The sequence below is a fragment of the Salvelinus alpinus genome, chromosome 21 (assembly GCF_045679555.1).
Source record: "Salvelinus alpinus chromosome 21, SLU_Salpinus.1, whole genome shotgun sequence".
NCBI lineage: Eukaryota > Metazoa > Chordata > Actinopteri > Salmoniformes > Salmonidae > Salvelinus > Salvelinus alpinus.
In genome coordinates, this window is record NC_092106.1 from 45,939,044 (window position 1) to 45,961,102 (window position 22,059).

The following is a 22,059-nucleotide window of genomic DNA, read 5'->3' on the forward strand; positions in this document are numbered from 1 at the left end:
ACAGTCTATAGTGACTGGAGTCTCTGACAATTTTATGGGCTTTCCTTTGACACCACCTATTACATAGGTTCAGGATGGCAGGAAGCTTGACCCCAGTGAAGTACCGGGCCATATGCATTACCCTCTGTAGCGTCTTACGTTCGGATTCCGAACAGTTGCCATACCAAGCGATGATGCAACCAGTCAGGATGTTCTCAATGGTGCAGCTGTAGAACCTTTTGAGGATCAAATCTTTTCAGTCTCCTGAGGGGGAAAAGGTTTTGTCGTGCCCTCTTCCTCTTATGTTTGGACCATGATAGTTCGTTGGTGATGTGGACACCAATGAACTTGAAACTCTCGACACGCTCCACTACAGCCCCGTTGATGTTAATGGGGGCCAGGAAGGGACTAAGTACAGGAGGGGACTAAGTACACACCCCTGAGGGTTCGTCTGAGGGCATAGCGGGATTTCTTATAAGCGTCTGGATTAGTCTCCCTGTCCTTGAAAGCGGCAGCTCTAGCCTTTAGCTCGATGCGGATGTTGCCTGTAATCCATGGCTTCTGATTGGGGTATGTACATACGGTCACTGTGGGGACGACGTCGTTGATGCACTTATTGATGAAGCCAGTGACTGTTGTGGTGTACTCCTCAATGCCATTGGATGAATCCCGTAACATATTCCAGTATGTGCTAGCAAAACAATCCTGTAGTGTAGCATTCACGTCAACTGACCACTTCCGTATTGAGTGAGTCACTGGTGCTTCCTGCTTAAATTTTTGCTTGTAAGCAGGAATCAGGAGGATAGAATTATGGTCAGATTTGCCAAATGGAGGGCGAGGGAGAGCTTTGTATGCATCTTAGTGTATGGAGTAAAGGTGATCTAGGATATTTTTTCCTCTGGTTGCACATGGAACATGCTGGTTAAAATTTGGTAAACTGATTTTAGTTTGTCTGCATTATAGTCCCTGGCCACTAGGAGCGCTGTTTCTGGGTGAGTATTTTCTTCTTTGCTTATGGCCTTATAGAGTTGGTTGAGAGCAGTCTTAGTGCCAGCTTCGTTCTGTGGTGGTAAATAGACGGCTATGAATAATGTAGATGAGAACTCTCTTGGTAGATAGTGTGGTCTACAGCTTATCATAAGGTACTCCAAGCAATACCTCGAGACTTCTTTAATATTAGACATCGCGCACCAGCTGTTACTGACAAATAGACACACAGACGTAGCTTCTCTGTCCTGCTGGTGCATGGAAAATCCCACCAGCTCTATATTATCCATATCGTTGTTCAGCCACGTCTCGGTGAAACATAAGATATTACAGTTTTTAATGTCCCGTTGGTTGGATAATCTTAATCGTACGTCATCAATTTTATTTTCCAATGATTGCACGTTAGCAAGAAGAACGGATGGTAGTGGGAGTTTACTCGCTTGCCTACGGATTCTCAGAAGGCAGCCCATTCTGCGGCCCCTTTTTCCACCGTCTTTTCTTCAAGCAAATTACGGGAATCTGGGCCTGTTCCAGTGAAAGTAGTGTATCCTTCTCGTCGGACTCGTTAAAGGAAAAAGTTTCTTCCAGTCCGCGGTGAGTAATCGCTGTTCTGATGTCCAGAATTTGTTTTTGGTCATAAGAGATGGTAGCAGCAACATTATTTACAACATAAGTAAAAAAAATGAGTTACGCAAAAAAAACTAACAAAATAGCACAATTGTTTGGGAGAAGTAAAACGTTAGCCAGGTTCTTCGGGCGCCATCTTAATAGGATGCTACCCCTTTAAGCCAGAATAGATGGCCAGTGGAAATAGGACAGAATAGATAGTCATAGGAAATAGGACAGAATAGATGGCCAGGGAGAGGAGGAAAAAGACAATTAGGTTGCAATGAAGGAGAGATGACATGGAGGAGAGATGACCGACTGGGGAAATAATGTGTCCATGAGGCTCAGAGAGGTTAATGTGATCAAGGCTACATTCACACACGTCATACTGGGACTACACATCAGCCTTGGAAGAAGATAGTATTTCTGTCACGCTGCCTGCGTGTGTATTATGATTTGTATTAAAGGGCCAGTGCATTAAAAAATGTGATTTCCTGTGTTTTTTTAGTTATATATTTCCACACTGAGGTTTGAATGAAACTGAAATTGTTAAAATCATGATGCAATTTTAGTGTAAAAGCTGTTTGAAAAGACCGCCTGAAATTACAACTTGTTTTGCTGGGTGGGGTTTTTGGTTAGTAGACCAATAACAAAGAGTTTGCCTCCTCTCAGCTAATTACAGCTAGTTTTCAGGTTACACATCCCTCACTCAGATCACTCCTACACAGAAATTCCATTTAGCTTAGAAGCCAATTTTGTTTATTTTTGACAATTTTAATTGAAAACAGTTACAGTAAGGTAATTACTTCATTGTTACCCAGAAATCATTTGATATTGGGATAATAAAAAAAAATCTACATTGGCCCTTTTTAAAAAGCTGTGTAATATAATTTAGCAATGCAAGTCATTACTGTATTCTCTACAATGACATTGCATGACATTTTGTTTCTAAAGTAGGCCTATGACATTTTGAGAATATATTTTTTAAAATCTCAAAATAGGACGCTACCCCTTTAAGACATAAATTCCAAAAGCGATACGGACCTGACTACAGCAGGCTAGCTAATACTAATTCTAGGTGTCTTTGTGTAGCTATCTTTTAGCAGACTATTAACAGTAGCCAGCATATTGCTAATATGTTCACTATTGAAGTTTTACTTTTGTAAATAACGTTCCCTATAAGAAATAAGCTTTGAGAGTAGAGTGATGGGAGCTTCATTTTGCTCTGGACAGCTGGCGCGTGCTGTGTTAATGCATCTAATCATGTACCACTCGAAAGTTGTGACTTGCGGAAGTGTGGTGTGGTGCTTGAACGAACGACCAATCATATGGCTCAAATACAGCATGACTTTTCCGTTTGTTGTAGTCAGTGATAGACTGCGACATAGCAGCTAAATGTTGAACTGGAACGCAGAAATGCGCTGATAAGTTACTGGCCCGGTCAGAAAAGTCACTGATGAGATCCACTGGCCCAACACGTGTTTTTACTGGCCTAGGGCTATCGTATTTTTCTCCCACTATCCAACATCCTCCCCCTCCTCCCTCTTTCTTTTTCTGGGCCCTGATTAAATGGCTTACAGTATATTAGGGAAAGTAAGTATATAAGCTGTAATAACCTGTATTAATACGTATATACGCTGTATTAATATGTATATAAGCTGTAATAACCTGTATTAATAAGTATATAAGCTATAATAATTATATAACCTGTATATAACCTGTATTAATAAGTATATAAGCTGTATTCATATTCATATAAGCTGTAATAATAAGTATATAAGCTGTATTAATATGTATGTAAGCTGTAATAACCTGTATTAATATGTATATAAGCTGTATTAATAAGTATATAAGCTGTTATAACCTGTATTAATAAGTGTTTGTATTTAATTGTGTATTTTTCTTCTTCTTCATTTTAGTCGGTTACCACGGAAACAGGGCTCGGTGCTGTATTGTACAACGGGTATTATTCTACAGTGGCTCCGCTCGTCCCCGTGAGTGTTTTTCCTCTCTGTCCTCTTCATCATCCTCCTCTCCCATCATTCTCTGTTTCTAAATCTCTCTCTCTCTCTCCCTGTCAGTCTGTTGTCCACCATCAGCCACCTAGTTTTGGATGAAATTCACGAGAGGAACCTCCACTCTGATGTTCTGCTCATCATTGTTAAAGACCTGCTCCGAGTCCGACAGGACCTCAAGGTCATCCTCATGAGTGCCACGCTCAACGCTGAGAAGTTCTCCAAATACTTTAGTACGCAATGACAAACAGTGGGGATTCGGTGTGTTTCTGTCGTAGCAGTGGGGATTCAGTGTGTTTCTGTCGTAGCAGTGGGGATTCAGTGTGTTTCTGTCGTAGCAGTGGGGATTCAGTGTGTTTCTGTCGTAGCAGTGGGGATTCAGTGTGTTTCTGTCGTAGCAGTATGTGCAATGGAGTTTGAAAATCAAAAATGGAAATTGGGAATGACCATTGAATAGAGTCAGTAAATTCCTCCCTCTGCCCCCTCCCTGTCTCTCCAGATAACTGTCCTATGATCCACATCCCGGGGATGACCTTCCCAGTGCAAGAGTTCCTACTGGAGGATGTGTTGGAGATGATTAGGTGAGTTCCTACTGGAGGATGTGTTGGAGATGATTAGGTGAGATCCTACTGGAGGATGTGTTGGAGATGATTAGGTGAGTTCCTACTGGAGGATGTGTTGGGGATGATTAGGTGAGATCCTACTGGAGGATGTGTTGGAGATGATTAGGTGAGATCCTACTGGAGGATGTGTTGGAGATGATTAGGTGAGATCCTACTGGAGGATGTGTTGGAGATGATTAGGTGAGATCCTACTGGAGGATGTGTTGGAGATGATTAGGTGAGTTCCTACTGGAGGATGTGTTGGGGATGATTAGGTGAGATCCTACTGGAGGATGTGTTGGAGATGATTAGGTGAGATCCTACTGGAGGATGTGTTGGAGATGATTAGGTGAGATCCTACTGGAGGAGGTGTTGGAGATGATTAGGTGAGATCCTACTGGAGGATGTGTTGGAGATGATTAGGTGAGATCCTACTGGAGGATGTGTTGGAGATGATTAGGTGAGATCCTACTGGAGGATGTGTTGGGGATGATTAGGTGAGATCCTACTGGAGGAGGTGTTGGAGATGATTAGGTGAGATCCTACTGGAGGATGTGTTGGAGATGATTAGGTGAGATCCTACTGGAGGAGGTGTTGGAGATGATTAGGTGAGTTCCTACTGGAGGATGTGTTGGAGATGATTAGGTGAGTTCCTACTGGAGGATGTGTTGGAGATGATTAGGTGAGATCCTACTGGAGGATGTGTTGGAGATGATTAGGTGAGTTCCTATTGGAGGATGTGTTGGAGATGATTAGGTGAGATCCTACTGGAGGATGTGTTGGAGATGATTAGGTGAGTTCCTACTGGAGGATGTGTTGGAGATGATTAGGTGAGATCCTACTGGAGGATGTGTTGGGGATGATTAGGTGAGTTCCTACTGGAGGATGTGTTGGAGATGATTAGGTGAGATCCTACTGGAGGATGTGTTGGAGATGATTAGGTGAGTTCCTATTGGAGGATGTGTTGGAGATGATTAGGTGAGTTCCTACTGGAGGATGTGTTGGAGATGATTAGGTGAGATCCTACTGGAGGATGTGTTGGAGATGATTAGGTGAGATCCTACTGGAGGAGGTGTTGGAGATTATTAGGTGAGTTCCTATTGGAGGATGTGTTGGGGATGATTAGGTGAGATCCTACTGGAGGATGTGTTGGAGATGATTAGGTGAGATCCTACTGGAGGATGTGTTGGGGATGATTAGGTGAGATCCTACTGGAGGATGTGTTGGAGATGATTAGGTGAGATCCTACTGGAGGATGTGTTGGGGATGATTAGGTGAGATCCTACTGGAGGATGTGTTGGAGATGATTAGGTGAGTTCCTATTGGAGGATGTGTTGGAGATGATTAGGTGAGTTCCTACTGGAGGATGTGTTGGAGATGATTAGGTGAGTTCCTATTGGAGGATGTGTTGGAGATGATTAGGTGAGATCCTACTGGAGGATGTGTTGGAGATGATTAGGTGAGATCCTACTGGAGGAGGTGTTGGAGATGATTAGGTGAGTTCCTATTGGAGGATGTGTTGGGGATGATTAGGTGAGATCCTACTAGAGGATGTGTTGGAGATGATTAGGTGAGATCCTACTGGAGGATGTGTTGGGGATGATTAGGTGAGATCCTACTGGAGGATGTGTTGGAGATGATTAGGTGAGATCCTACTGGAGGATGTGTTGGAGATGATTAGGTGAGATCCTACTGGAGGATGTGTTGGGGATGATTAGGTGAGATCCTACTGGAGGATGTGTTGGGGATGATTAGGTGAGATCCTACTGGAGGATGTGTTGGGGATGATTAGGTGAGATCCTACTGGAGGATGTGTTGGGGATGATTAGGTGAGTTCCTACTGGAGGATGTGTTGGAGATGATTAGGTGAGTTCCTACTGGAGGATGTGTTGGGGATGATTAGGTGAGATCCTACTGGGCACACTAGGATATATTCACTAGCCTAAAGGAATGAGGAAGATTAGCACCTTCTAATCCGGTAACCTTAGACTTTGGGCTGAACTGTGTGTTTGTGTGTGTCCACTAGGTACCGTCCCCAGAAGAAGGAGCAGAGGCCCAGGTGGAAGAGAGGTTTCATGCAGGGTCAGAACTCCAGACCGGAGAAGGACCAGAAAGAGGCCGAGTACAAGGAGAGCTGGCCCTGCTACGCCCGCACACTACGAGACAAGTGAGTTACTGAGGGTGGGGGGGGAGCTGGCCCTGCTACGCCCACACACTACGAGACAAGTGAGTTACTGAGGGTGGGGGAGAGCTGGCCTTGCTACGCCCACACACTACGAGACAAGTGAGTTACTGAGGGTGGGGGGGGAGCTGGCCTTGCTACGCCCACACAATACGAGACAAGTGAGTTATTGGGGGGGAGCTGGCCTTGCTACGTCCACACACTACGAGACAAGTGAGTTACTGAGGGTGGGGGGAGCTGGCCTTGCTAAGCCCACACAATACGAGACAAGTGAGTTATTGGGGGGGAGCTGGCCTTGCTACGCCCACACAATACGAGACAAGTGAGTTATTGGGGGGGAGCTGGCCTTGCTAAGCCCACACAATACGAGACAAGTGAGTTATTGGGGGGGAGCTGGCCTTGCTACGCCCACACACTACGAGACAAGTGAGTTACTGAGGGTGGGGGGGAGCTGGCCTTGCTACGCCCACACAATACGAGACAAGTGAGTTACTGGGGGGGAGCTGGCCTTGCTACGCCCACACAATACGAGACAAGTGAGTTATTGGGGGGGAGCTGGCCTTGCTACGCCCACACAATACGAGACAAGTGAGTTATTGGGGGAAGCTGGCCTTGCTACGCCCACACACTACGAGACAAGTGAGTTATTGGGGGGGAGCTGGCCTTGCTACGCCCACACAATACGAGACAAGTGAGTTACTGGGGGGGAGCTGGCCTTGCTACGCTCACACACTACGAGACAAGTGAGTTACTGAGGGGAAGCTGGCCTTGCTACGCCCACACAATACGAGACAAGTGAGTTATTGGGGGAAGCTGGCCTTGCTACGCCCACACACTACGAGACAAGTGAGTTACTGAGGGTGGGGGCGAGCTGGCCTTGCTACGCCCACACAATACGAGACAAGTGAGTTACTGAGGGTCAATGTCATGATGAATCTCCAGTTGTTTAAATAAAGAGATTATGTCTGACATGTCTAGCTGTTAGTCCATTATATTAATCTGATTGGACAATGGTTGCTGAGAGGATTATCAAAGCTGTCTAACAAATGAAAGAATCAATTTAATAAATTAGTTTTGTTTAGGGTTCTGCGTCATTACTGATAGCATTACTGTCTCATTCTTTGATTGATTAGTCTGTATCTCTTCCTGTTTGTGTCTGTTCCTGTCTGTGATTGGGGACTCTGCGTGTCTGTCTCGTTGTGATTGGCAGGTACTCTGACAGAACCATAGATGTGTTGGAGATGATGGACGATGATGATAAGATTGACCTTGAGCTCATCGTGCAGCTGATCAGACATATCGTGCTAAGCCAGGAAGTGAGTTTTAACTATCTTGGTGTGGAGTCTAACCGATATGTTTTTTTGGGGGGACAGAACTTACTGATATATCTGCCGATATTCTGTTTTACAGCAGGGAAATGGAAATTGTAATTTTTCCACACTGAATTGTCATATACAGTGGGGCAAAAAAGTATTTAGTCAGCCACCAATTGTGCAAGTTCTCCCACTTAAAAAGATGAGAGGCCTGTAATTTTCATCATAGGTACACTTCAACTATGACAGACATAATGAGAAAAAAAAATCCAGAAAATCACATTGTAGGATTTTTAATGAATGTATTTGCAAATTATGGTGGAAAATAAGTATTTGGTCACCTAGAAACAAGCAAGATTTCTGGCTCTCACAGACCTGTAACTTCTTCTTTAAGAGGCTCCTCTGTCCTCCACTCGTTACCTGTATTAATGGCACCTGTTTGAACTTCTTATCAGTATAAAAGATACCTGTCCACAACCTCAAACAGTCACACTCCAAACTCCACTATGGCCAAGACCAAAGAGCTGTCAAAGGACACCAGAAACAAAATTGTAGACCTGCACCAGGCTGGGAAGACTGAATCTGCAATAGGTAAGCAGCTTGGTTTGAAGAGATCAACTGTGGAAGCAATTATTAGGAAATGGAAGACATACAAGACCACTGATAATCTCCCTCGATCTGGGGCTTCCACGCAAGATCTCACCCCGTGGGGTCAAAATGATCACAAGAACGGTGAGCAAAAATCCCAGAACCACACGGGGGGACCTAGTGAATGACCTGCAGAGAGCTGGGACCAAAGTAACAAAGCCTACCATCAGTAACACACTACGCCGCCAGGGACTCAAATCCTGCAGTGCCAGACGTGTCCCCCTGCTTAAGCCAGTACATGTCCAGGCCCGTCTGAAGTTTGCTAGAGAGCATTTGGATGATCCAGAAGAAGATTGGGAGAATGTCATATGGTCAGATGAAACCAAAATATAACTTTTTGGTAAAAACTCGTCGTGTTTGGAGGACAAAGAATGCTGAGTTGCATCCAAAGAACACCATACCTACTGTGAAGCATGGGGTGGAAACATCATGCTTTGGGGCTGTTTTTCTGCAAAGGGACCAGGACGACTGATCCGTGTAAAGGAAAGAATGAATGGGGCCATGTATCGTGAGATTTTGAGTGAAAACCTCCTTCCATCAGCAAGGGCATTGAAGATGAAACGTGGCTGGGTCTTTCAGCATGACAATGATCCCAAACACACCACCCGGGCAACGAAGGAGTGGCTTCGTAAGAAGCATTTCAAGGTCCTGGAGTGGCCTAGCCGGTCTCCAGATCTCAACCCCATAGAAAATCTTTGGAGGGAGTTGAAAGTCCGTGTTGCCCAGCAACAGCCCCAAAACATCACTGCTCTAGAGGAGATCTGCATGGAGGAATGGGCCAAAATACCAGCAACAGTGTGTGAAAACCTTGTGAAGACTTACAGAAAACATTTGACCTCTGTCATTGCCAACATAGGGTATATAACAAAGTATTGAGATAAACTTTTGTTATTGACCAAATACTTATTTTCCACCATAATTTGCAAATAAATTCATTAGAAATCCTACAATGTGATTTTCTGGATTTTCTTTTCTCATTTTGTCTGTCATAGTTGAAGTGTAGCTATGATGAAAATTACAGGCCTCTCTCATCTTTTTAAGTGGGTGAACTTGCACAATTGGTGGCTGACTAAATACTTTTTTGCCCCACTGTATATTGCCATCCAAAGGAGCAATTGTCCAATAACTGCTTCAAGTGTTGATTTAATACATACAGTAGTGTCCATAATGACACATCATGAGAATGGCAGCAAGTGTTCAGATCAGCATGAGATTCCATTTTTTCATCATTTTTATTGAATATTAGTTATCAGTGGAATTATCGGCCGATTATAGTGTGAAAAAGGCCAATATCGGCCAATGGTATTGGTGAAACGATGTATCGGTCTGGCTCTAGTGTGGAGTCCCAAGAAACGGCTATTTTGTTGTTTATGGAGTGAAATACAACATAAGTCAGTGCAAAGTTCAATCAATAATTCACCCATATCTTTGTCCCATTGTGAATTTGCCCCAAAAAACGGTCTTCCCCATATAGGACCGTTATCCAGTAGCAGTGTTTGATACATGGAGAAAAAAGGCTGTGTAGCTGAAACATAGAGAGGAGAGTTTCTCTATACAGTAATGCCTAGAGGTTTGGGGTTAGAGGTTCATATGAAATTCAGCAACCCTGTCTCTGTCAGCTACTATGACTCAGAAGGGAGCCAGCCGGCTGATTGGCTGTAACATTGTCAGAGAACTGAGAGGAAAGCAGTAGATTGGCCATGACGGTGTTCTTAGTTGAGGCTAGGGGCCGGCTGTCAGGGTTCTGACTGTGGTGATTGGTTAATTAAGTCATTTGCACATGTGATGGAGAGATTTGGCACTTCACCAAATATATAGAATCATACTTTGACTAAAATGATGACTTATTGACTTACATCGTTGTGCAGTATAATGGGTGAACTGTGGCCATCGTCTTTCAGCTCGAAGAAGTGGATTTCTGCTGGTGTGGGAGTTTAAAGAAAATAACCCTTTCTACAATGACACCACATTCAGGAAGTGTCAATTTCTTTAGTGGGAAAACAATGGTGCAAAGCTAAATAAATATGAACACAAATTGTTATCTATTTTTCCATGTTTCATTTTAGTCTGTACGTCCCATTTATAAATGTCCACCCTGTTAGGCAAAATTATAGAAAAAATTAACCACTGTTTTTATAAACTCAGCAAAAAAAGAAACGTCCCTTTTTCAGGACCCTGTCTTTCAAAGATAATTCGTAAAAATCCAAATAACTTCACAGATCTTCATTGTAAAGGGTTTAAACACTGTTTCCCATGCTTGTTCAATGAACCATAAACAATTAATGAACATGCAATAAAACATGCTTGTGTTTTATTAAATGGATCACAACATTTTCTTTGCAGCGTTGGGAAGACAACTAATAGCTTTTGCTCATTCAAATGTTGTGGTGGGATTGGCGTAGCGGCTCCGTGGGTAGCTTTTTACCATTGTTGGGAAGAATTATGATCCAAATCCAATGTTAGATACTATATTTATTACATTTTATATGAATCCTGTAAATTAAAATGGCCAATTTTGCAATCAAGTTGAATGTCAACAGAATGCTCCGGGAATGCTAATCTAATCTGGTTCTAACTACAGAAACGTTTCAGAACAATCCGACATGGTGGGTGTCATGGCTTGCTGAAATGACAAGGACTGACCCCTCAACCCTCTCCAGTCAGCTCAGCTACCAGATTATGTTCATGAATGGCAAAAAGTTATCTTCATAAATCATAATAATGGACTACTTTTCATGAATTCAACAGGATTGTAATGACATCGCCCCCCCCAACCCTGATGCTAACACGACTACCCAAGATGAAAACCAACTAAGCTAACTACCTAAGTACTGTACACTTTTAGGCTGTGTTTACACAGGAAGCCCAATTCTGATATTTTGCCCATTTGTTGTCTGATCTGATTGATCAAAAGACCAATTAGTGGAAAAATATCAGAATTGTGCTGCCTGTGTAAACGCAGGCTAAGACCACCATTAAAGCTAAACTAACGCTAACACGGCCACTATTTTCCTCTGAACCTCATTAAGCAGGTTAGTGTGGATTGTGGTTAGCTCGGTTTTGTCTCTGGGTTTTTAGGTGTGAATTTCTGTGTTCCCTTTTGAGTAAATTAGGCTTTTTTTAATTCATTCCAAATCCACAAAACAGGCCCTTCTTTTGTCTAATTACTTAATTTGACTGTGTAGTCAGTGGGCAGAAGGCTTTGTGTTCTTACTCAGAGCAGAGAGAGGCTGGCTTGGCTGAGATGACAGAAAGTGGGAATGTTTATGAAAATTGTAGAATTCAGGTTCCTGTTTGTTTGTTTGTTTGTTTGTGCCTGTAATGGAAAAGCTTTGATGTGTATGTTGCCTGAGCGTGTCCTGTCCTTGTGTTCCAGGAAGGAGCCATATTGGTGTTCCTGCCAGGTTGGGACAACATCAGTGGCCTCAACGACCTCCTCATGGCTCAGCAGATGTTCAAATCAGGTACGTGTGTGTGTATATATATGTGTGTGTATGTATATATATATTTTATATATACAGTGGGGAGAACAAGTATTTGATACACTGCCGATTTTGCAGGTTTTCCTACTTACAAAGCATGTAGAGGTCTGTAATTTTTATCATAGGTACACTTCAACTGTGAGAGACGTAATCTAAAACAAAAATACAGAAAATCACATTGTATGATTTTTAAGTAAATAATTTGCATTTTATTGCATGACATAAGTATTTGATCACCTACCAACCAGTAAGAATTCCGGCTCTCACAGACCTGTTAGTTTTTCTTTAAGAAGCCCTCCTGTTCTCCACTCATTACCTGTATTAACTGTACCTGTTTGAACTCGTTCCCTGTATAAAAGACACCTGTCCACACACTCAATCAAACAGACTCCAACCTCTCCACAATGGCCAAGACCAGAGAGCTGTGTAAGGACATCAGGGATAAAATTGTAGACCTGCACAAGGCTGGGATGGGCTACAGGACAATAGGCAAGCAGCTTGGTGAGAAGGCAACAACTGTTGGCGCAATTATTAGAAAATGGAAGAAGTTCAAGATGACGGTCAATCACCCTCGGTCTGGGGCTCCATGCAAGATCTCACCTCGTGGGGCATCAATGATCATGAGGAAGGTGAGGGATCAGCCCAGAACTACACGGCAGGACCTGGTCAATGACCTGAAGAGAGCTGGGACCACAGTCTCAAAGAAAACCATTAGTAACACACTACGCCGTCATGGATAAAAATCCTGCAGCGCACGCAAGGTCCCCCTGCTCAAGCCAGCGCATGTCCAGGCCCGTCTGAAGTTTGCCAATGACCATCTGGATGATCCAGAGGAGGAATGGGAGAAGGTCATGTGGTCTAATGAGACAAAAATAGAGCTTTTTGGTGTAAACTCCACTCGCCGTGTTTGGAGGAAGAAGAAGGATGAGTACAACCCCAAGAACACCATCCCAACCGTGAAGCATGGAGGTGGAAACATCATTCTTTGGGGATGCTTTTCTGCAAAGGAGACAGGACGACTGCACCGTATTGAGGGGAGGATGGATGGGGCCATGTATCGCGAGATCTTGGCCAACAACCTCCTTCCCTCAGTAAGAGCATTGAAGATGGGTCGTGGCTGGGTCTTCCAGCATGACAACGACCCGAAACACACCGCCCGGGCAACGAAGGAGTGGCTCCGTAAGAAGCATCTCAAGGTCCTGGAGTGGCCTAGCCAGTTTCCAGACCTGAACCCAATAGAAAATCTTTGGAAGGAGCTGAAAGTCTGTATTGCCCAGCGACAGCCCCGAAACCTGAAGGATCTGGAGAAGGTCTGTATGGAGGAGTGGGCCAAAATCCCTGCTGCAGTGTGTGCAAACCTGGTCAAGAACTACAGGAAACGTATGATCTCTGTAATTGCAAACAAAGGTTTCTGTACCAAATATTAAGTTCTGCTTTTCTGATGTATCAAATACTTATGTCATGCAATAAAATGCAAATAAATTACTTAAAAATCATACAATGTGATTTTCTGGATTTGTGTTTTAGATTCTGTCTCTCACAGTTGAAGTGTACCTATGATAAAAATTACAGACCTCTACATGCTTTGTAAGTAGGAAAACCTGCAAAATCGGCAGTGTATCAAATACTTGTTCTCCCCACTGTATATATATATATAAAATATATACATATTTACATTTACACACATATAACACATTTATATATATTATATATAAATAAAGATATATTATATATATGGTGTGTGTGTGTGTATTTATATATATATATACACACACACTCTGTGTCTGAACCTTGTCTGACCTTGCGTTTCAGATGGGTTTGTGATCATTCCTCTGCACTCCCTGATGCCTACTGTCACCCAGACCTCGGTGAGCATGGTCTCAGAAACATTCATGAATAACTCAGGGAGTGATGCTGTCTGTTCTGACTGGTCTCCCTCTTCAGGTGTTCAAAAGGCCCCCTCCAGGAGTCAGGAAGATTGTCATTGCCACCAATATCGCTGAGACCAGGTAGGTTTATATTTGTGTATTTTTGTTAGTGTATCAGCCTTGTGTCTTTTCCCAACCCCTTACAGTGTGTGTGTGTGTGTGTGTGTGTGTGTGTGTGTGTGTGTGTGTGTGTGTGTGTGTGTGTGTGTGTGTGTGTGTGTGTGTGTGTGTGTGTGTGTGTGTGTGTGTGTGTGTGTCTACACTTTTTTTGTTCAGAAACTTCCTACTATTATCACAGACACTGAGTGTTTTTTATACATATACAGTGGGGAGAACAAGTATTTGATACACTGCCGATTTTGCAGGTTTTCCTACTTACAAAGCATGTAGAGGTCTGTCATTTTTTATCATAGGTACACTTCAACTGTGAGAGACGGAATCTAAAACAAAAATCCAGAAAATCACATTGTATGATTTTTAAGTAATTAATTTGCATTTTATTGCATGACATAAGTATTTGATCACCTACCAACCAGTAAGAATTCCGGCTCTCACAGACCTGTTAGTTTTTCTTTAAGAAGCCCTCCTGTTCTCCACTCATTACCTGTATTAACTGCACCTGTTTGAACTCGTTACCTGTATAAAAGACACCTGTCCACACACTCAATCAAACAGACTCCAACCTCTCCACAATGGCCAAGACCAGAGAGCTGTGTAAGGACATCAGGGATAAATTGTAGACCTGTACAAGGCTGGGATGGGCTACAGGACAATAGGCAAGCAGCTTGATGAGAAGGCAACAACTGTTGGCACAATTATTAGAAAATGGAAGAAGTTCAAGATGACGGTCAATCACCCTCGGTCTGGGGCTCCATGCAAGATCTCACCTCGTGGGGCATCAATGATCATGAGGAATGTGAGGGATCAGCCCAGAACTACACGGCAGGACCTGGTCAATGACCTGAAGAGAGCTGGGACCACAGTCTCAAAGAAAACCATTAGTAACACACTACGCCGTCATGGATTAAAATCCTGCAGCGCACGCAAGGTCCCCCTGCTCAAGCCAGCGCATGTCCAGGCCCGTCTGAAGTTTGCCAATGACCATCTGGATGATCCAGAGGAGGAATGGGAGAAGGTCATGTGGTCTGATGAGACAAAAATAGAGCTTTTTGCTCTAAACTCCACTCGCCGTGTTTGGAGGAATAGAAGGATGAGTACAACCCCAAGAACACCATCCCAACCGTGAAGCATGGAGGTGGAAACATCATTCTTTGGGGATGCTTTTCTGCAAAGGGGACAGGACGACTGCACCGTATTGAGGGGAGGATGGATGGGGCCATGTATCGCGAGATCTACACCAACAACCTCCTTCCCTCAGTAAGAGCATTGAAGATGGGTCGTGGCTGGGTCTTCCAGCATGACAACGACCCGAAACACACAGCCAGGGCAACTAAGGAGTGGCTCCGTAAGAAGCATCTCAAGGTCCTGGAGTGGCCTAGCCAGTCTCCAGACCTGAACCCAATAGAAAATCTTTGGAGGGAGCCGAAAGTCCGTATTGCCCAGCGACAGCCCCGAAACCTGAAGGATCTGGAGAAGGTCTGTATGGAGGAGTGGGCCAAAATCCCTGCTGCAGTGTGTGCAAACCTGGTCAAGAACTACAGGAAACGTATGATCTCTGTAATTGCAAACTAAGGTTTCTGTACCAAATATTCAGTTCTGCTTTTCTGATGTATCAAATACTTATGTCATGCAATAAAATGCAAATTAATTACTTAAAAATCATACAATGTGATTTTCTGGATTTTTGTTTTAGATTCCTTCTCTCACAGTTGAAGTGTACCTATGATAAAAATTACAGACCTCTACATGCTTTGTAAGTAGGAAAACCTGCAAAATTGTCAGTGTATCAAATACTTGTTCTCCCCACTGTATATATACTGGACACCTACTCATTCAAGGGTTTTTCTTTATTTTGACTATTTTCTACTTTGTAGAATAATAGTGAAGACATCAAAACTATGAAATAACACATATGGAATCATTTAACACCAAAACAATGTTAAACAAATCAAAATATATTTTATATTTGAGATTCTTCAAAGTAGCCACCATTTGCCTTGATGACAGCTTTGCACACTCTTGGCATTCTCTCAACCAGCTTCATGAGGTAGTCACCTGGAATACATCAAACCAGCTAAGCGTCAGTATAGAGACAAAGTACAGTCGCAATTCAACGGCTCAGACACGAGACGTATGTGGCAGGGTCTACAGTCAATCACGGATTACAAAAAGAAAACCAGCCCCGTCGTGGACATCGATGTCTTGCTCCCAGACAAACTAAACAAATTCTTTGCTCGCTTTGAGGACAATACAGTGCCCACTGACACGGCCCGCTACCAAAACCTGTGGGCTCGCCTTCACCGCAGCCAACGTGAGTAAAACATTTAAACATGTTAACCCTTGCAAGGCTGCCAGCCCAGATGGCATCCCTAGTCGTGTCCTCAGAGCATGCGCAGACCAGCTGGCTGGTGTGTTTACGGACATATTCAATCTATCCCTATCCCAGTCTGCTGTCCCCACATGCTTCAAGAGGGCCACAATTGTTCCTGTTCCCAAGAAAGCTTAGGTAACTGAGCTAAATGACTATCGCCCCATAGCACTCACTTCCGTCATCATGAAGTGCTTTGAGAGACAAGTCAAGGATCATATCACCTCCACCCTACCTGACACCCTAGACCCACTCCAATTTGCTTACCGCCCCAATAGGTCCACAGACGACGCAATCACACTGCACACTGCCCTAACCCATCTGGACAAGAGGAATACCTATGTAAGAATTCTGTTCATCGATTACAGCTCAGCATTTAACACCATAGTACCCTCCAAACTCGTCATTAAGCTCGAGACCCTGGGTCTCGACTCCGACCTGTGCAACTGGGTCCTGGACTTTGATGGGCCGCCCCCAGGTGTTGAGGACAGGAAACAACATCTCCACCCCGCTGATCCTCAAGACTGGGGCCCCACAAGGGTACGGCCTACAGGGAGGAGGTGAGGGCCCTCGGAGTGTGGTGTCAGGAAAATAACCACACAGTCAACGTCATCAAAACAAAGGAGATGATCGTGGACTTCAGGAAACAGCAGAGGGAGCACCGTCCTATCCACATCGATGGAACAGTAGTGGAGAAGGTGGAAAGTTTTAAGTTCCTTGGCTACACATCACGGACAAACTGAAATGGTCCACCCACATGGACAGCGTGATGAAGAAGGCGCAACATCGCCTCTTCAACCTCAGGAGGCAGAAGAAATTTGGCTTCTCACCAAAAACACTCACAAACTTTTACAGATGCACAATTGAGAGCATCCTGTCGGGCTGTATGACCGCCTGGTACGGCAACTGCTCCGCCCACAACCGTAAGGCTCTCCAGAGGGTAGTGAGGTCTGCACAACGCATCACCGGGGGCAAACTACCTGCCCTCCAGGACACCTACAGCACCCGATGTCACAGGAAGGCCAAAAAGATCATCAAGGACAACAACCACCCGAGCCACTGCCTGTTCACCCAGCTATCATCCAGAAGGCGAGGTCAGTACAGATGCATCGAAGCTGGAACCAAGAGATAGAAGCTGTTTTTCAATCTCAAGGCCATCAGACTGTTAAACAGCCACCACTAACATTGAGTGGCTGCTGCCAACATATTGACTCAAATCTTTAGCCACTTTAATAATAAAAAATTGGATGTAATAAATGTATCACTAGTCACTTTAAACAATGCCACTTTATATAATGTTTACATATCCTACATTACTCAACTCATATGTATATATCATATATTGCATCTTGCCTATGCCGCACGGCCATCGCTCATCCATATATTTATATGTACATATTCTTATTCATCCCTTTACACTTGTGTGTATTAGGTAGTTGTTGTGAAATTGTTAGATTATTTGTTAGATATTACTGCACTGTCGGAACTAGAAGCGCAAGCATTTCGCTACACTAGTATTAAAATCTGCTAACCATGTGTATGCGACCAATACAATTTGATTTGATTTCAATTAACAGGTTTGCCTTGTTAAAAGTTCATTTGTGGAATTTCTTTCCTTCTTAATGCGTTTGAGCCAATCGGTTGTGTTGTGACAAGGTAGGGGTGATATACAGAAGACAGCCCTATTTGGTAAAAGACCAAGTCCATATTATGGCAAGAACAGCTCAAATAAGCAAAGAGAAACGACAGTCCATCATTACTTTAAGACATGAAGGTCAGTCAATGGGTGAATCAACGTTGTTTCCACGTCATTCCAATAAAATGAAGTTGAACCAACGTGGAATAGATGTTGAGTTGACGTGCCCAGTGTGACGTTCCCGTTAGGCCTACGGAAATGTATTGACAAATGATGACAGTTTTATCACACATTTTAAATGCGCTGGTTGACTCCAGTAGGGAAGTATATGTTCCAACAACGAGCTGCACTTTTGGAATAGTAGCATCCTGTCTATTTCACACATTGGCAGTTCACAAAGTAGCCGATCGAGTTGTTTAGCCTAGGCTTTAACCCCCTAAACATAGACAGGTTCCTCAATGAAAATATGCCAAAACATTGGTTTGATCAAATCAAAGAGCATGTTTTCATCAGAACCATTTGAACATAGGCTTACTCACCAAACTAATGTTGTGGCTGGAATCCATGCAGTTTTCAATGTGGAATTGTTAAACAGTTTAGAATATTCCAAAGAACAAGCAGAAAAAAACCAAATTCGAACATCTGTATATCGAAAAGAACACCGACACATTTCAGAAACCCAGATTTAAATTCATTTCTACTGTCCAAATTGAGACCGGTTTCAAATCATCACTCTTTGTGAACAACTGTTTCAAGATGTGAAATCAATTCACACTGGTAGCTTTTTTTTTTATATTTGGAAAAATATTCTGTTATATTACATCCAGTTTTTTTATTATTAAAATAGCTGTCTTGACTGTGATAAGGGCTCGCAAAATAACAGTATTTTGTCTGCTAAATGAACAAAACAAGGCTATACCATTACACAGCCATAGGCTTCTACAAGCACCACTGCTGATGTTACTGCCTTTTAGAAAGAGTTGGTTTCACAATATAATATAACCAGTTGATGTAATGGTTTCAATTAATTCATCTTAAATGGCCCTTTAAAAAAATACAGTATGAATATACAGTATATGGGGCTATTTATGATTTGTTATCTGTAATGGTTCTGATAAATTAGCCATTGTTGTGCACAGTTGGTTTATAGATACATGCAGACATTTCTTTCCAGTACAGGCCTTGTGATCTAAATATATATATATATCTTTTTCATCGTTCTCAAATGAGAACTCGAACAGTCAAAACATTTCAAATGCTCATCCCGAGCCAGGGCGACAGCCTGTTTAATAAATTCACTTTTAATGAATTCAAGAGCCGACTGAACAGACAGGGCAAACTTTTCTGACCTCACTACTGCTGCTCTCTAAGCAGTAGGATACATTTAGACACCGTGTTTATTTATACATGTGTTTCAAAGAGTTAGAGAAGCAGCAAATGAGTGTGTATGTGTGGAGTTTTGATTTCCTTTTCAAAGTGTAGACTCATCGGTGTCATCAAGCTGCCTTGGATTACTTGGCTGTCTTAATAAAGTCCCCTCCTCTCTCTCTCTCCTCTCTCTCAGTATTACCATAGATGATGTGGTGTTTGTGATAGATGGGGGAAAGATTAAGGAGACTCACTTTGACACTCAGAACAACATCAGCACTATGACTGCAGAGTGGGTCAGCCTGGCCAACGCCAAACAGAGAAGAGGACGCGCCGGCAGGTCAGTCTGGGTGTCTCGCTCCCTCTCTTCTTAGTCTCTCCCCCTCTCTTCTTAGTCTCGCCCCCTCTCTTCTTAGTCTCGCCCCCTCTCTTCTTAGTCTCGCCCCCTCTCTTCTTAGCCTCGCCCCCTCTCTTCTTAGTCTCGCTCCCTCTCTTCTTAGTCTCGCTCCCTCTCTTCTTAGCCTCGCCCCCTCTCTTCTTAGTCTTGCTCCCTCTCTTCTTAGTCTCGCCCCCTCTCTTCTTAGTCTCGCCCCCTCTCTTCTTAGTCTCGCCCCCTCTCTTCTTAGTCTCGCCCCCTCTCTTCTTAGTCTCGCTCCCTCTCTTCTTAGTCTCGCCCCCTCTCTTCTTAGTCTCGCTCCCTCTCTTCTTAGTCTCTTCTTAGTCTCGCCCCCTCTCTTCTTAGTCTCGCCCCTCTCTTCTTAGTCTCGCCCCCTCTCTTCTTAGTCTCGCCCCCTTTCTTCTTAGTCTCGCCCCCTCTCTTCTTAGTCTCGCCCCCTCTCTTCTTAGTCTCGCTCCCTCTCTTCTTAGTCTCGCTCCCTCTCTTCTTAGTCTCTTCTTAGTCTCGCCCCCTCTCTTCTTAGTCTTGCTCCCTCTCTTCTTAGTCTCTTCTTAGTCTCTCCCCCTCTCTTCAGGACACAGTTAGTGCTCTACTAGTCTGGTCTAGTTGTGGCAGCTACAGTGTGACTCTGCTCAAGGCCTAATTAGCCACTAACACTTTAATTCAACGCTCTGTCATAAGGGCTACGTAACACTGTCAGAATAATGACATTAGCTAATTTTGTGTGTGTGTTTATGCCTGCTGGCAGGGTGTGTCCAGGGAAGTGTTATCACTTGTATAATGGCCTGAGGGCCAGTCTTCTGGATGCCTACCAGCTACCTGAGATCATGCGCACCCCACTGGAGGAACTGTGTCTACAGATCAAGGTAACGTGTGGATCTCTGGCGTGACTGTCACATACAGTATTATTTGTCACATGCTTGGTAAACAACAGGTGTAGACTTAACAGTGAAATGCTTACTGGTCCTTTTCCATCAGTTCAGAGTTAAAGATACAGATAGAAATAGTGACGCAAGGAATATTTACCCATACAATAACAATAGTAAAGATAACATGGCTTATATACAGGAAGTAGAAAATAACATTGGATATATACAGGAAGTAGAAAATAACGTTGGCTATATACAGGAAGTAGAAAATAACATTGGCTATATACTGATACACCATCCAAAGTGTATTTCAAAACTTCACCATGCTCAAAGGGATATTCAATGTCTGCTTTTATTTAATTTTTTATCTACCAATAGGTGCCTTTCTTTACGAGGCGTTGAAAAACCTCTCTGGTCTTTGTTGTTGGATTGGCTGGTCACCCTTTCCATCCTGCTGTTAGAGAACATAAAGACAGTGTTGTAATGGCTGGTCTCCCATTCCATCCTGGTGTTAGAGAACATAAAGACAGAGATGGTGTTGGAATGGCTGGTCTCCCATTCCATCCTGGTGTTAGAGAACATAAAGACAGAGATGGTGTTGTAATGGCTGGTCTCCCATTCCATCCTGGTGTTAGAGAACATAAAGACAGTGTTGTAATGGCTGGTCTCCCATTCCATCCTGGTGTTAGAGAACATCAAGACAGAGATGGTGTTGGAAATGGCTGGTCACCCATTCCATCCTGGTGTTAGAGAACATAAAGACAGAGATGGTGTTGGAATGGCTGGTCACCCATTCCATCCTGCTGTTAGAGAACATAAAGACAGTGTTGTAATGGCTGGTCTCCCATTCCATCCTGGTGTTAGAGAACATAAAGACAGAGATGGTGTTGGAAATGACTGGTCACCCATTCCATCCTGGTGTTAGAGAACATAAAGACAGAGATGTAATGGCTGGTCTCCCATTCCATCCTGGTGTTAGAGAACATAAAGACAGAGATGGTGTTGGAAATGGCTGGTCACCCATTCCATCCTGGTGTTAGAGAACATAAAGACAGAGATGGTGTTGGAATGGCTGGTCACCCATTCCATCCTGCTGTTAGAGAACATAAAGACAGTGTTGTAATGGCTGGTCTCCCATTCCATCCTGGTGTTAGAGAACATAAAGACAGAGATGGTGTTGGAAATGACTGGTCACCCATTCCATCCTGGTGTTAGAGAACATAAAGACAGAGATGGTGTTGTAATGGCTGGTCTCCCATTCCATCCTGGTGTTAGAGAACATAAAGACAGAGATGGTGTTGGTAATGACTGGTCTCCCATTCCATCCTGGTGTTAGAGAACATAAAGACAGAGATGGTGTTGGTAATGGCTGGTCACCCATTCCATCCTGGTGTTAGAGAACATAAAGACAGAGATGGTGTTGGTATGGCTGGTCTCCCATTCCATCCTGGTGTTAGAGAACATAAAGACAGAGATGGTGTTGGAAATGGCTGGTCTCCCATTCCATCCTGGTGTTAGAGAACATAAAGACAGAGATGGTGTTGGAAATGGCTGGTCAC

The 22,059-nt window shown here is 43.5% G+C and overlaps 1 protein-coding gene across 2 annotated transcripts in view; it reads left to right on the forward strand.

The window, feature by feature from the left end:
- The window catches only part of dhx36 (DEAH (Asp-Glu-Ala-His) box polypeptide 36), a 71,381-nt gene that overhangs the window by 13,896 nt on the left and 35,426 nt on the right, over nucleotides 1-22,059 (forward strand). For both annotated transcript variants that reach the window (XM_071358033.1, XM_071358034.1), the window contains exons 8-17: nucleotides 3,492-3,566; nucleotides 3,654-3,820; nucleotides 4,087-4,168; nucleotides 6,216-6,356; nucleotides 7,582-7,687; nucleotides 11,709-11,796; nucleotides 13,627-13,682; nucleotides 13,759-13,823; nucleotides 19,431-19,574; nucleotides 20,380-20,497. In XM_071358033.1, the coding sequence (XP_071214134.1) occupies nucleotides 3,492-3,566; nucleotides 3,654-3,820; nucleotides 4,087-4,168; nucleotides 6,216-6,356; nucleotides 7,582-7,687; nucleotides 11,709-11,796; nucleotides 13,627-13,682; nucleotides 13,759-13,823; nucleotides 19,431-19,574; nucleotides 20,380-20,497 (1,042 nt within the window). The remainder of the gene's footprint in view (nucleotides 1-3,491; nucleotides 3,567-3,653; nucleotides 3,821-4,086; nucleotides 4,169-6,215; nucleotides 6,357-7,581; nucleotides 7,688-11,708; nucleotides 11,797-13,626; nucleotides 13,683-13,758; nucleotides 13,824-19,430; nucleotides 19,575-20,379; nucleotides 20,498-22,059) is intronic.